Below are 15,091 nucleotides of genomic sequence, written 5' to 3'. Positions count from 1 at the left end.
TCTTTGGAAATGACCTTCTTTTATTGTTTTCTTCAAAATGACAGCATGCCAGAAAGAATAATTTCACAGGGAGTTTAGTTCCCTTACTATCTTTAAACCAAGTAAGCTTTTCAACAATAATTTCGTCAGTTACTTTTTGAATAGCTGCAAATGACATACTCCACCTTTAAATAAAATTTGTTATTTGTAATTATATAACTGACATACAGATTCTTGTCATTTGATTGGTGGAACTCACATCACGTGACATTCATTATTACTCCGATTCATACCGGGGCTCAAAATGTCCCATTCGCCCATGGGGAATAGGAAATACTATTGAACAGTTAGGATCGTTCTTGTTCCATGGCGCGGTATTTGTGTGCAAATGCATGCTGGTGTGCGCGTTCAGCGTTGCGCGTAGCGCGTATTGTTCCAAAGAGCAGAGGGCTACAGAGTTGAGTTCAAACATTTTTGTGAAGGGGTGGTTTGGAAGAGAGTAATACATTTTCCACCAATTTTGTATTGAAATAAAAGTTCAAACATATCAAATGATAAGGATCTATATGTCAGTTATATAAAACAAATATTGAGTAGCTTTAAATTGTGAAATGGGAGGAATATTATCGCTCGGTAAAATCTGGACTTTTCCAGTTCACTCGACTTCGCCTCGTGAAATAGAAAAGTCCAGATTTTACCTTGCGATAATATTCCTCCCATTTCACTCTGAGCCACTCAATATGTGTATACTATTACTAGTTTTGGTTAACAGTTGACTACTACGCACAGGGAGTTGGAACCACTGTTGTCTCACCTGCTGCCTTGCGGGGTTTCTCTCCCCGTTTGTCCTCCCCCTTGGAGTAGTCCCCCGTCTCCCGCGGCACAAACTCCCTGGTGCGGGTCTCAGTCTGGCACTGCCTCTCCCCTTTGCTACCCTGGGAGCACACCGTGCGACTCTGGCGTTGCTGTAACCTTTGACCTTTGGCATCGACCTCCTCGTCATGAGCCTGCCGGGCTGTCAGTTCCTGTATGTGACCCAAAGCAAGAAAAACAGTCACCAGAGATGAAACTGGCATATTGGAAAAAGAATCGGAAAATAGGCCAAACAAAAATACGTGTCGTAAATCCGGGTCACGCTGCAGTTACACCCATACTGAAATATGTATCCTTGTGGAGACATTTCTTTGTTCTCGTGTAGTAAAGTTTTTCGAGTTTGAAAGTGAAGTTTCAAAATGCTCTTATTTTAACCAGAATTAATTTGCTTGGCTGAAATTTTGACTGAAATTTGGACTTAATATTCCTTAATATTCTAAAACTCTTCCATGTGCGAAAGATCAACCCACCTTGGAAACTCCTAGTTATTTAGTAAAATCCATATATCTATTTCGTGAAAACCTTGTGGAGACGTATTCATCTATAGAAATTGCCCTGTGCAGACGTATACAATCTTTTGTTCCCTAGTGAACACACGTCTCCAGAGGGCACAGTGTATCAGATCACATGTACATCATACATGTACACACATCTTCATAAACACCGGCAATTGTGCACCCCCCATTGTCCCTTATCCTCATTCCTTTGACATAACTTTTTAGCTACAGCTCTCATTGGTTCTGTACACGAATTTCAATCATGGACTTTCCGTCAATCGTGGACCCATTGTTTGTGCCCTAACTCTTTTGTCCCTAGTCCACGATACTCTCACATACATGTACAATACACTTCATGCCCAATTTCAGGACACCGCCTCCTGTAAATTTTACAATGAGAAAAATGTTGGCCTAAGTGTTTCTACCCATAGAAACACTCCATTTACGACTGGTGAAAGAGATTTAAACTACGCTTGCGATAATCTTTAAGTGCCATTTTCATTGACTTTTTCATTGACTCTTCTCCAAAATTATCATTTAAATAAAATCACATATTGTGGAAGAATCGTTAAAAAAATAAAATTTTGTGTGACAAATTGTAGAAAATTTGAAATAATCAAAAAGTCGTTTTTCCAATTAATATCGGAAAAGTTTCATCGCTGAGTCACAAGTCGCCACCTGTCTGAAACAAGTAAGAAGAGGGCCCAGTTGTCAGATCTTAACTGAATCTTTCCAAACGGCAAAGTTACTGCCCCTGACAACTTACCTCCTGTTTCTGGAAACACTTGAGCTGCTTCAAGGTGTTGAGATATTGATCCTTGGGGTTAAAGGTCAGAGCCACGGCAAACTCGTTTGCAGCGGCGTCCAGGTTGCCGCTGGCCGCCAGGGCATTGGCCAAGACGAAGTGTGTGATTGGCTGAGGGGAAGAAATAGCAACAAAATGTCTGTTAGGCCAACAAAAAAAAGTCTCCGGTTTCTGGTATGCGTGCGCGTCGCCGTAGCCATGCGCGTCGGCAAAATGAATTTTTTTTTTTTCAATAAAAGATGATGTCTTAAAACCGCCAAACTCACTGGTTTGACTGGAATCCTGCTGCTGCACAATTTCAACGTGTTTTTAGATGGGGTTATGATCGAGAATAAGCTTTATGTGGCCTCTCCGGACTCCCATATATTTGCACTAAGTTTAGTTGGGCACCATTTGCGGTTATCAGCCGACATTTGAAGCAAAAAAGACAGGTAAAAAAAAAAAAAAAGCCGCGTCGCCGCACCACTTTTTGGGCAAGCTCCATACCAGAAACCAGAGACTTTTTTTTTTTGGCCTTAGGAAATCAACAGTTATAATTATCACATAAATATTCACACACTGAGTTTACCCAAAAACTTTATACAGAGTTTTTCAATTTTTAATGGCATAAGCGTGAAGTGAAAAACGAGGAAATCAGCTGTTTCAAGGAAAAGTTGCATGTCTGATAACTATTCCAACTGCGAATATGCACATCAAGATTTGACGATTTTTCTTTTGAGATAAACATTTCAACGTATGCGTGCAAAAGCATAGAGGGGTACCAGCAAAATTGAAGAGATCGTCGTGTTCCGAAGTAATATTTTGCCAAAAACGTTTTATGGCACCTGGTGTACTGTCATTTTCAGAAAAGTGGTATTTTTGTATCAATTTCCAACACTGGTCGGATGATCAGCGCTGGAAAAACCTGACTTTTCTTCCAACTACTGTCCCTAATCTACCAAGTCCACATTTTGTTTGCAGCTCGTTACACGTCCGGGAACAGGTGCAAGCCAGCTAGACTGGTTCCCTGACCTTACAATTCCCTGGTGCCTTGCAATTGCTCCATTTCATCTTAAGTGGGGTAAGGGAACCAGACTACGGAAAAATGATTGTTTTCCTTGGTTTTTCCACCATCTACGAACACAAAACTTCAAAAAAGTCAGCGAAACAATATTTGCTTTGAACCACTAACCCCCAAAACCTTCCATTCTGAAAATTTCGGCAAAAGCAAATGTTGTATATTCCCTTTAACACCAACTTCCTTGGCATTTTTCAAATAAACTCCCAAATCTTGCACTGTGCAGAAAGCCAATAACACTATGCCTTATCTCCCATTCATAATAGCAGTGCCCATCAAACCTACTTGGAAGTAAATACCCTACTTAAACCTCCCGGTAGATTTTCAAGGAACTGAGCAAATTCAAGACTGTAAGAAGAGAAATTTCCAACCTCCGTGCTGTTGACGACCAGAGCCATCCGTAGCAACTGCACGGCGTCTTCTGCCCGCCTGGCGTTGAGCAAGACGCTAGCTGCGTTGACCAATGGCACGTCGGCGTATTCCACGGGAGCGCGGTGCAACGCTCGGCGCAGGCACTCGATGCCGTGGTAGTTGTTACCGATCATGAGCCAGTAGAAACCGGCCAGGTTGAATATCAGCCATTTCTCATTGGCATTCTACAAAGAAGGAGATGGGTGGTGGCAATGTTAATGTCACGTAGGAACGTTGGTAAGCTACCTGGGAATGGACTTAACCCTAACCCACCTCACTCCTCCAAAATCCTCCTGGCGGTTTTGGAGGATTCTAGAGGATTGAGGATGAATGGTGATTGAATCAAATGAGGTTTCTGGAGGATTGAGGATGAATGGTGATTGAAGCACATGAGGATTTTGGAGGATTGAGGATGAATGGTGATTGAAGCACAAGAGGATTTTGGAGGATTGAGGATGAATGCATTTTGAGGCAGGACTGTCGGATGATTTTGAAGGATTTGGCGTTGGTTATCCTTCATTTAAACACAAGTGCAAAATTTTGGGTTGAGGAGGATTTTGGAGGATTGACGATGAATGCATTTTGAGGCAGGACTGTCTGACAATTTTGAAAAATTTAGGCGGAGTTGAAAAATTTTGGAGGATTTTGGAGGACTGAGGATGGTGCTTAGCAAAAAGGGACTAGGGGGTTAGGGTTAATGAGTAAAGCCTTGTTCAAAGCGAAGACAGGACTAGTACCAAATACCCTGTGTAGTTATTTAAACTACATGTATAGTCCTGTCGTATATTGGCAAAATATGCCATTTGTATAAATATGGGGAGACAAACAGGGGGTTTAAAACTCATGATAATACAAATAATAAAAATGTGTTGCTCATTATAGCGTTCTTTCACATCAAAGTCATAAAAGTGCTTTGCAACTATTACCCTTGGTCATCAGGCCATAGGACCACTTTTCTGCAGCAGCTCACGATCAGCGGAATCTGGGCCCAATTTCATGGCTCTGCTAACCACAGAATTCTGCGCTAACGATCGCCATTTTGTGCTAACTGCGCTAGCAGAAAAATTATGTGCTAACCCTGTAAGCACAGAATCCTTAGTTACGAGATGTACACATAAGGCCAAAAAAAAAAGTCTCCGGTTTCTGGTATGCGCGCGCACGTCGCCGTAGCCATGCGCGTCGGCAAAATGAAAAAGGCTTTTTTTCAATGAGAGATGATGTCTCAAAACCGCCAAACTCACTGGTTTGACTGGTATCCTGCTGCAGCACAATTTTAACGTGTTTTTAGATTGGGTTATGGTCGAGAATAAGCTTTATGTGGCCTCTCTGGACTCCAATATATTTGCACTAAGTTTAGTCGGGCATCATTTGCAGTCATCAGCCGACATTTGAAGCAAAAAAATCAGGTAAAAAAAAAAAAAAAGCCGCGTTGCCACACCACTTTCTGGGCAAGCTCCATACCAGAAACCGGAGCCTTTTTTTTGTTGGCCTAAGCCAAAATTCCTCGCTTCTCTGTGAAATACACTTCATATAGTAAGCACTGAATTTTCTGCTATAGTAAGCAGGGATTTTTCGCTAACAGTAAGCTGAGCCAAGAAATTGGGCCCTGGTCTCTTCCCTCACAGGTACTCATTTAAACTCCTAGGTGGAGAGAGGCAATTGTAGTAAAGTGTCTTGCCCAAGAACACAAGCACCATGTTGCCATAAGCATAGGGATGGGAAGGGGTACTTGCTTTTTTTGGCATTTGTTGGCTGTTCTGAGGACATCATTTTCTCTCATTCTTTGGAAGTGACCTTTTCAGTGAACTCAAGAAAGTTGACAGACAGAAAACAAGCGCTGAACTCACCTTGGGTTCTTCAAACGCAGTCAGGACTCGCTGGGACAATTCCTCTTCACTGGCCTGGTCACTGTTGACGTAGGCCAGCAGTTGCTGTGTGCAGAATTGAACAAGGTGGAGAAAACGGATCAATATTGAAACACAATTTCCAAAGTCTATGAAATCGCAGTCCTCTGTTGGCCGATTTAAAACCACTTTCAAGAACCATCTTATCTCTCAGTATATAGCATAGTTTGCTTTGTCTTTTTTTGGTTTTTCTACATTCATACCATTCGCTTTAATTGTGCTTTCTTTTGCTTGCATCATCCATTTTATAAACTGTGTTGTTGTATCACTAGTATGTTTCGTATGTCCGTCTGTAAAATTTATTAAGTTTATGTCCACTCCGTTTGTTTGTCTGTCTGTTTCATTGTTTTGTTTTGTTGTGTTTTGTCTTTTGAATTTAGTCTTCCTTTTTCAGTATTGTTTATATATATATTTTTGTGTGTGTTTAAGGCATTCCGTTTATAAGCTTCGGCTTCTTGTGTAATGCCTCCACTTAGTAGTTTTCATGTAACAATTGTTTTGTTTTCTAAAGTGCTTATTCATGTGGAAATAAATGTTTCTGAAATGAAATGAAAAAAAAAAGTCAAGAATTTATGAGCCAAATGAGGCTACAAAACCCCCAGTGGGCAGTGCCATACATGGGAAACCGATTTAGGCCGCACCTCATAGACACGTGCTTTGAAAAGTCATAACCAAGTAGTTTCGATGCAGCTTTATATCATCTTATGTTTCACTCACCGGGCTCAAACTCTTGATAGTATCCGTCAAGGGTATCTCCCCCCTCTTGGTAATGCTGTCGACGTAGTCCATGGCCGTGCTGCCGTCCTTCAACTCTTCCACGGTCACGCAGACGGGCGGGAACCATGGCAACGGGTGGATGTCATCCTTGAAGAGGTTCAGGTTCTCGTTGACTAGATGGGAAACTCTACCCCCCAAAAAAGAGCAAATGAATAAACAATTAAATAAATCGAATCAGAACAAGAAGGTAAATTTGGATCTGCTTAGCGGAGAAAATTGTGGGTTACCAGGTAAAATTACACACAATATATAGTTTGTAACTGGTACTCTGCTGATTTGTAATATTAAGCAAAAACGATTGCCAATTTCATGAATCTGTCTAAGCACACACAAAAATGCAGGTTACCAGCGGAAATGCCACACAATGTACACTATTTCCTGCTTAGCCCTCTGTGAAATAGGGCCCGGTTTACCAGTTCAAATTCAATTTAATGTACATTCCCTGTGACTGGTCCCCTGTTCATTTGTGCTAAAAAGGAAAAATTTGAAGTTGCAATAATCTCTTCTAAGCGTCTCCACAAAATTGGGCCCAGGTTTCTTTCTCTTCTGTGATATTTCCAGACTTAAAGGGAAAATACAACATTTGCAAACATCAAAAAATAAACTACCAAATTATTTTGAAACACCTTGCTGGACTGTTAGTGATTGACAGTGTAAAGCATCCTGTAAAATCATGGCACCTGGTATACTGTCATTTTCAGAAAAGTGGTATTTTTGTATCAATTTCCAATGCTGGTCGGCATTTTCGAACCCAAAACTTCAAAAAAGTCAGTGTAACAATATTTGCTATATATTACAAACCCCCAAATTTCATCCATTTCTGAAAATTACAGCAAAAGCAAATGATGTATATTTCCTTTAATAATACTACTACTGGAGTCTTCTATAGCGCACGGAACAATTAGGTACTCACGGCGCTGGTAATTATGTCTATTTTTAAAGACAGGTAAATGAAGTTTATAAGAAATATGAGACCCATTATGTAGCACCTTTATAAAGGGTATACAAGGTGCTGCGGCGCATATTGCAGCCACTGCCAGAAACACCGGGGCAAACCCCTTCTCTTAGCGACAAGTGTTACTCGGTTCTTTATCGTGCATTAGACAACACACGGGACCTACGGCTTTACGTCCCATCGGAAGGACGAAGCAATAATGGTGAAGTGCCTTGCTCAAGAGCACAAGCGACCATGTTCCCCGTCAGGATTCCAACCCATGTACCACGGAACTGAGCGCTTCCATTTGCAATCCAACATGTCTGGTACATCATAAAATTAAGAAATTTTGCACGAAAAGACAGAAATGGATACATTCTTTATCCAGTGTTGATTGGCTTCCACACGCACTTCCCATGTCATTTTCGCATATCACATACAGGGCCCAATTTCATAGCACTGCTTAACAGTAAGCAGAAAAGTTGTGCTTACTATAGCAGAAAATCATGCTGCTGCTTAAGCACTATTTCATGCTAACGGTTGCGCGCGCATGGAGATTTCTATTGTTACGTCACTGATTTAAGCAAAGTTTTCTTCTGGGGTTAAGCGTGCTTTTGCTGTGCTTACTGCTTAACGGTCCCTATGAAATAGATGGAGGCTCGGTAAGCACAAAGTCAGCTGTTAAGCAGCGCTATGAAATTGGGCCCTGGAAGAACACGCAAAGTCCTGACGTCACATAGGACAGGGATACGTGACACAGGTGCAAATTTCAAACATGTCAAAGCTCTTTAACATTTCCCGTTACCTATTGGTGGTTAAGATCAAGAGGTCCATACAATTTGTTTAGCAAAATTTCTTTGCTTAGAAGCTCCATAAAAATGAATGCACGATATTCCCCCCACACAAAAATACATTAATTACCTGAGTCCTTTGTTTTCTGGTGGAAAGTGTGTTGGTGCGTATTTACTCCAGTCAGGCAGCTCGTGCGGCACATTCTGGCAGTCCGCGTCGCTGGGCCAGTCCACTCTGTTCCAGGGGAGCGGAGGGGCGCTGCCCCGAGTGAAAAATGTGGTGTAGCTGCGTCGGAGCCCAGCGCTCAGGTTAAAGCAACTTTCCTCCTACAGGAAAAATCAGACGGTATTAAAGTTACATTCCCCGTGCTTTATAACAAATTTTAAAAAAATTTTCTTAACCACTTCGCGCCGGGATTATTTTTGCCAAAAGTTTTTGCAAAAAGCAACATTTTCCAGCCAACTTCTGATATACAGCCAAACGCCACAAATACTGGGTAATTTCAACAGTATTTGTACGATATTTCTTGCCGAAACCTCATGTTTCAATACCCCGGGGTGTGCACTGGAGCGTAAATTGTACAATAGGCCGTACACAACGGCCAGTTCAAGATCAACACACGATGCGCCTCCACAGACATTGTGTGTGTGTACAAAGGCACAAGGGATTAGCGTGTTAAGACGTCACCCAAAGGCGAGTCGTGGCAAACTTGATGTCTTAACCGTCAACCGTGCCTGTGTATAAAAACAGCCAGTGTGTATTAACACGGCCTCCGACGCCAACTGGCTCATAAACTTTCAACTTGTATGTTTTATCACAACCCCAAAACCTCCTTTTTCTTTCTTTTTTGGGCATCTGCAACTCTCTAAAAAAAAATCTTGAAATTTTAGGCATAAACAGATTAACTTTGCAAGCAGACTGGCTCCTTGTCGGTACATTATCGTTACTGATCGTGGGATGGGAACCAACCTATCATGCGTGAACAGAATTCTTGTTCGGCCACAAGTAATTCAAAATTTGTAAAGTAACATATTAGCAGATTCTTGTGGTCAATATTGCATTCAAAATTAAATAACCGGAATCTATTTTTGGGGGATAAAAAATCGAAAAGAGAACAGTCGTGAAATAATATCCAAATAAATTAAATTAAATTAAAAAAAGAATAATTTCATGAGGTGACAGATGAAATTGCCGAGTGGAATGGAACATTTCATCTGTCACCGAATGAAATTATTCTTTCTATTGCACAAACGTGAAACATTCATTATTTGTTTTATATAACACCTGAATAAATCCTCGTCATCTGATTGGTTGACTTTTAATAGCCAATTTATTCAAGTTAAAAATTGTTTACAAGTTTGACGAGTTCAGAGTTATCATATTCAATTTTTCTCAATTTAAAACTTTTCCATAAGTTTAGAACTTTTATTGTCAATTTAAACACCACAGTGCCACCATCGGCAACATGTGCAGTGACAGTGCAATGGTACTTCTAATCAAAGTGCATTAGTACTTCCATTGCACTGTGCGCTGCGCGCCATGCGCACGCCGTGCGTTGGTACGAATAATTCAATGACATGTGATCAACGATCCACCAATCAGATGACGGGGATTTATTCAGGTGTTGTATAAAACATACTAACGACTGCGATATATTTGAGAATTCTTACCCCATTGGGGAGCTGAAGACAGTTGTTGCGAATGCTAGACGTGTCCACCACCTCTATTTCCTACAGTGATAAATTCAAGTTACACCAAATATCATAACCACAAGAGGTTACATTAATAAGGAAGAATGCGGTGGTAATTCAAGGTGTAACACTGAGGTTTTATGGACATTTACATCAAATATAAGCTAGTCGGCTACATTTAATTAAAAAACAAATTGATGCGTACATGATGTTCGTAATATTTTAATAAACTCACAGTAAATTTTTGATAGGTCCACGCATATATCCCAAAGGACCTAAGACCTAATGACGTAATGCTTTGTTTGCGCTTTCCTGTGAGAGCGCGAGCGCACATGTAAACAAAGCGTAATGAAATTAGGTCTGAGGACTATTTGCGGTCCTTTTTATACGCAACAGGGATGTTGAATTTAGGTTGCCTCAATCCTGCAAATTCCTCCATTATATCGTGAATATCGTCCGTGGAGGGGTGACCACTGCCTGAATCCTATAAAATCCTGCGGCAGTGACTGTCAATATGTTGAGGCTTGGCCAGTGACATCCTGGAGCAGTACGGAGGATTTCAAGCATAATCCAGGCCTATATTTATGCATGGCTGAGCAAAAACAACACAAGGTCCGGCCCAAGACCTTGACAAAGTGCATCCTACGAAATCAGTAACGTACTTTTGCCATGTAACCTCAATCCTCCAAATTCCTCCACTTTGGCAAAGAGGATTTTGAAGGATTCAGGGCGGTTAGGGTTAATCAAACATAAGTGATTTGGAAATGAACAGCCCTGACCCGTGTTTTTTCATTCGGGTGTATCCCGCAGATATTGTGATCAGATGGGGTGCCGTGGGTGCACATGACAAATGTGACTGGCTCCACAAAAAATGGTATTATATCGCAAAAAAAGTGAAATGGAGTTATATACGTGGTTGGAAAGCCCACAACGTAAGCTTTCATTTGGTATATAATAGAGCTCCATAGCCCCTCCCGTTCTGGAGATATGACATATTTGCATATTAATTACTTCCTTGGAGTTCAAATTACACAACTGAGAAAACAGGCTTTGAAATAGCTGGCTTTGTTGTAGAACATAAGAATAATGCACACAAAATGCTTGTTTTTTTTTCAACTTTGTTCATCAAAATCAACATTTCTGTGAAAGAAACCTGAAACTGTAGGTATTAGAGATGACATTCATGACATAAAATGATAATCACATTTTGACAAAATGTTCACCCTCTCAATGTTGAGCGGGCCATTACACAATAAAGCTCAGTGCGACTTAATACCCTTTTTTGTAGAGCTGGTCACAAATTTGAGACCGTACTATTTCATGCTATTTATTATGAAAGATGCAACTTTTGTTATTTATAGTATTATAAGATGGAATTTTTGCACCGGGGTGATATTATTCAAATTAGGTTTTGCCCTTCACCGACGTTTTTAAACACTGTATACTCAGTGTGTTACCTCCTGAGTGAAAGTTGGAAAAAATCACTTGGGTGGGACGCGCAAAAATTCCATCTTATAATAGTTTATGCGGTACCCGCTGCTATGTACATCAGATTCGAACCGGCCAACCGATCCCGTTAGCTCGGTGGTCGAGTGGTAAGACATCTGCACTAGAAAGCAGGAGGTCGTGGATTCGAGTCCCACCCGAGTGATTTTTTCCAACTTTCACTCGGGAGGTAACACACTGAGTATACAGTGTTTAAAAACGTCGGTTAAGGGCAAAACCTAATTTGAATTATTTATAGTAGCTAATCAGGTACTAAATGAATACTATCCACCGACCTCTTCTTCATCCAGGGCCATCCCGAAGACACTGAGATCAGGCGGGGTGCCTTGGGTGCACATGACAAACTGGGGGCCATCCTCAATGTCTGTGACCTCACAATGGGGGTTATCCACTGCGGGCAAATAAAAAAAAAATGACTTTGGATGATTTGACGCGATAGAGAAGTTAAGTTAGTTTTCGCAAAAAGATATTTCGCAATAAGATATTAAGATCAGGCGGGGTGCCGTGGGTGCACATGACAAACTGGGGGCCGTCCTCAATGTCTGTGACCTCACAATGGGGGTTATCGACTGCAAGCAAATGCCCCCCCCCCCCCCAAAAAAAAACTAACCCATTTTTGTTTTGTTTTTAGTGACGTCAGTACAAAGGCAAGCACTGCGAAAACCATCATCTTTTCCTCCAAAGATAATTGGTCAAAGTGGTCAGAAATTGCCTCAGATCGCACCACAGAGCATTTAGGATAAAACAAAAATGCCGTTTGGGTTTTTTGGGCCCCCTCCCCCCCCCGAAAAAATTGTGTTCTGGATCCGCCCTTGATCCCACAGACTTTTATACCAGCTGCAGTGTGTTGCAATGTGTTGCAGTGTGTTGCACTGTGTTGCAGTGTGTTGCAGTGTGTTGCACTGTGTTGCACTGTGTTGCACTGTGTTGCACTGTGTTGCACTGTGTTGCATACATGGCAGTTAGATTCTAAGAGTGCTTCGTATGGCGATGGCTAGCAGTAAACACACATGTGTGTTGCAGTGTTCCTGCATGGCATTACGCCTGAGGACAGACAACAAAAGGAGCACAAAGGGGCCATTGATCCTCGAAGGAAGGTGCCTATTGTCCTCGAACGCAGGTTTGTGTGCTTAGTCTATGGGAGAGTGTTATATTACAGGGACAAAGGAAAACACAAAGCCAATCCTCGGAAGCATAGCAACAAACGACTGTGTGTGCTGCAGTGTGTTGCAGTGTGCTGCAGTGTGTTGCAGTGTGTTGCAGTGTGCTGCAGTGTGCTGCAGTGTGTTGCAGTGTGTTGCTGTGTGTTGCAGTGTGTTGCAGTGTGCTGCAGTGTGTTGCAGTGTGTTGCAGTGTGTTGCTCTGTGTTGCAGTGTGTTGCACTGTGTTGCACGGTGTTGCATATGGCAGTTTGATTCTAAGAGTGCTTCATATGGCGATGGCTAGCAGTAAACACACATGTGTGTTGCAGTGTTCCTGCATGGCATTACGCCTGAGGACAGACAGCAAAAGGAGCACAAAGGGGCCATTGATCCTCGAAGGAAGGTGCCTATTGTCCTCGAAAGCAGGTTTGTGTGCTTAGTCTATGGGAGAGTGTTATATTACAGGGACAAAGGAAAACACAAAGCCAATCCTCGGAAGCATAGCAAAAAACGACTGGGTGTGTTGCAGTGTGCTACAGTGTGTTGCAGTGTGTTGCAGTGTGTTGCAGTGTGTTGCACTGTGTTGCACTAAGAGTGCTTCATATGGCGATGGCTAGCAGTAAACACACGTCTCCATGGGTAATGGCTTCATCCGCTTCTATAAGTGCATGTGTAATTGCAAGCCGTTGTTGTGGCTGTATTTGTTTGCATGTGGCAGTTTGTGTGCAGAAATCATTCAGCTACGGCTGGCGGTAAACACACACGTGTCTATGGGAAGCGGCTTCAGCTGCCTCCATAAGTGCATGTGCAAATTGCCTAGCCATAGCCTTAGCTTTGTGCAAATTGCTTAGTCATAGCCGTAGCTTTGTGCAAATTGCCTAGCCATAGCCGTAGCTTTGTGCAAATTGCCTAGCCATAGCCGTAGCTTTAGCCGCAAGCCTTACCCATGCCCCTCATGAGCCGGTGCCTGTGGTAGCTCAGATTAGACTCGAACTGGTCCTCCGGCCGGCGCTGCGCAATCTTCATCTTTTTCTGAGTCTGCTCAAACTCGTCCTGTTTGGTCTTGTAGTCCTGCAGCTCCGACAGCGTTCGTTGCAGGGACCTGTCAAGACAAAGTTAAATGAGTCCACTACTCACACCAGGGGGTAATTTATGTTCAATGTTCCGAGCAGAGACATTTTTCAATAACAATACTGGGTTTTATTCTTCAGCGATATAAATTTTTAAGCAACGATGGTCATTCGCTCGTACCCCCCGCCCTGCAAACAGGATGCTGGGATACTCTGATGAATTCACGCTCTGATTGGTTGGATTTTGAGTGACCAGTGACCTGCGCGTCATCAAGGTCATGACTCTGCAAGGTTTGAAACGGCCGTTAAGACTGATTCATTACTCTTTTATGCCAGTTTAGAGATGTTTTTTTTTTCTCGTTGAAAAAGCGTACTAATGTAGGAAATTCTGTAAAACTTATCTGTGTTGTAAATTTACAATTCCCGTCACTTGCTCGAATCACGAAACGGTCGGATTGCATTATGCGACGCTCAAAATTGTGTCCACGTGGTCCACAATGACAAAGAAATGACAGAGAATAGACTCGGAACTGTAGATTCGTGCTATGAATGGACTCGGCTTGGCCTTGTCCATTCTTAGCACGAATCTACAGTTCCTCGTCCATTCTCTATAACAGAATGTGCCTTTTTATGTTCTGGTCAACGCGCAAGCGGACTCTCTCCACGACAAAGAAATTCCTTGAGTTTTACTTGATATTTCCGTGAGAAATCTCCAACATTCCGCGAGACATATTTTCACTTTAAATGAGGTTGCTGGGAAGTTACGAGGTGGTTGCAACAAAGCAACTAAGACACTTGTTGATATAGCCGTCCCTGTCAAATTCCCCAAGTTTCTCTGATTGTTGACGTTTTCTCCCAAATTCCCTGAGTTTTCCATGACTGGAAAAATGAAAACTTCAAGATTTTTAAATAATGAAAGGTTTGCGGAAACACCATGTGCGAATAATTTCTCAACTAAGAGAATGGTTCTGAAAAGAACCAGAGGTATAAACTCGACGTTCCGGTCAGTATGCTCTGACCGTCTTCAGGAGAGTGCCTAAACTCTAAGAAAGTGAATACTTAAGTAGCTTGTTCTAGGATCCTGTCTACTTGGCATCCTCACAGGATGCAACTTCACACTTCACTTCAGAGTTTAGGCACTCTCCTGAAGATGGTCAGAGCATACTGACCGGAATGTCGAGTTTATACCTTTGGTTCTTTTTAGAACCATTTTCTTAGTTGAGAAATTATTCGCACATGGTGTTTCCGCAAACCTTTCATTATTTAGTATCTCCACCATGCAAAGCCTCAAATCTTACTTTCAAGATTTTTCCTGATTTCCAGAGAAGCTGACGACCCTGTCAATAAAAAATGATAATACTTACATGTGCTGTGCTTCCAATGCCTGCTCCAGCTTTTGATGGCATCGCACGGCGTGGATGCGCTGCTGGGGCCAGCATGTCTCTGGGAGGCCCAGCTCAATGGCTTGCTCAAAGTGGTAGACGGACAGGTCATACTCCCCAATGGTCTGGTGGGAAGACAAGGCAAGACAAGATTCTATTATAAGATGGAATTTTGCGTCGAGGTGATATAAATCAAATTAGGTTTTGCCCTTCACCGACGTTTTTTAAACACTGTATACTCAGTGTGTTACCTCCCGAGTGAAAGTTGGAA

General features: G+C 42.0%; 1 protein-coding gene across 1 annotated transcript in view; it reads right to left on the bottom strand.

Annotated features, from left to right (window-relative positions):
* The window catches only part of LOC119725332 (tetratricopeptide repeat protein 17-like), a 39,236-nt gene that overhangs the window by 11,524 nt on the left and 12,621 nt on the right, over positions 1 to 15,091 (bottom strand). The window contains exons 7-16 of the mRNA XM_038196730.1: positions 14,803 to 14,945; positions 13,313 to 13,470; positions 11,502 to 11,617; positions 9,700 to 9,759; positions 8,159 to 8,355; positions 6,244 to 6,430; positions 5,470 to 5,553; positions 3,583 to 3,807; positions 2,116 to 2,265; positions 794 to 1,004 (exon numbers count right to left, since the gene is read on the bottom strand). Coding sequence (XP_038052658.1) covers positions 794 to 1,004; positions 2,116 to 2,265; positions 3,583 to 3,807; positions 5,470 to 5,553; positions 6,244 to 6,430; positions 8,159 to 8,355; positions 9,700 to 9,759; positions 11,502 to 11,617; positions 13,313 to 13,470; positions 14,803 to 14,945 — 1,531 coding nt within the window. The remainder of the gene's footprint in view (positions 1 to 793; positions 1,005 to 2,115; positions 2,266 to 3,582; positions 3,808 to 5,469; positions 5,554 to 6,243; positions 6,431 to 8,158; positions 8,356 to 9,699; positions 9,760 to 11,501; positions 11,618 to 13,312; positions 13,471 to 14,802; positions 14,946 to 15,091) is intronic.

Source organism: Patiria miniata, unplaced genomic scaffold, assembly GCF_015706575.1.
Source record: "Patiria miniata isolate m_02_andy unplaced genomic scaffold, ASM1570657v1 HiC_scaffold_1, whole genome shotgun sequence".
Taxonomy (NCBI): Eukaryota; Metazoa; Echinodermata; class Asteroidea; order Valvatida; family Asterinidae; genus Patiria; species Patiria miniata.
The sequence above is the reverse complement of the archived record's forward strand: the minus strand, read 5'-3'. Positions and strand labels throughout refer to the sequence as shown.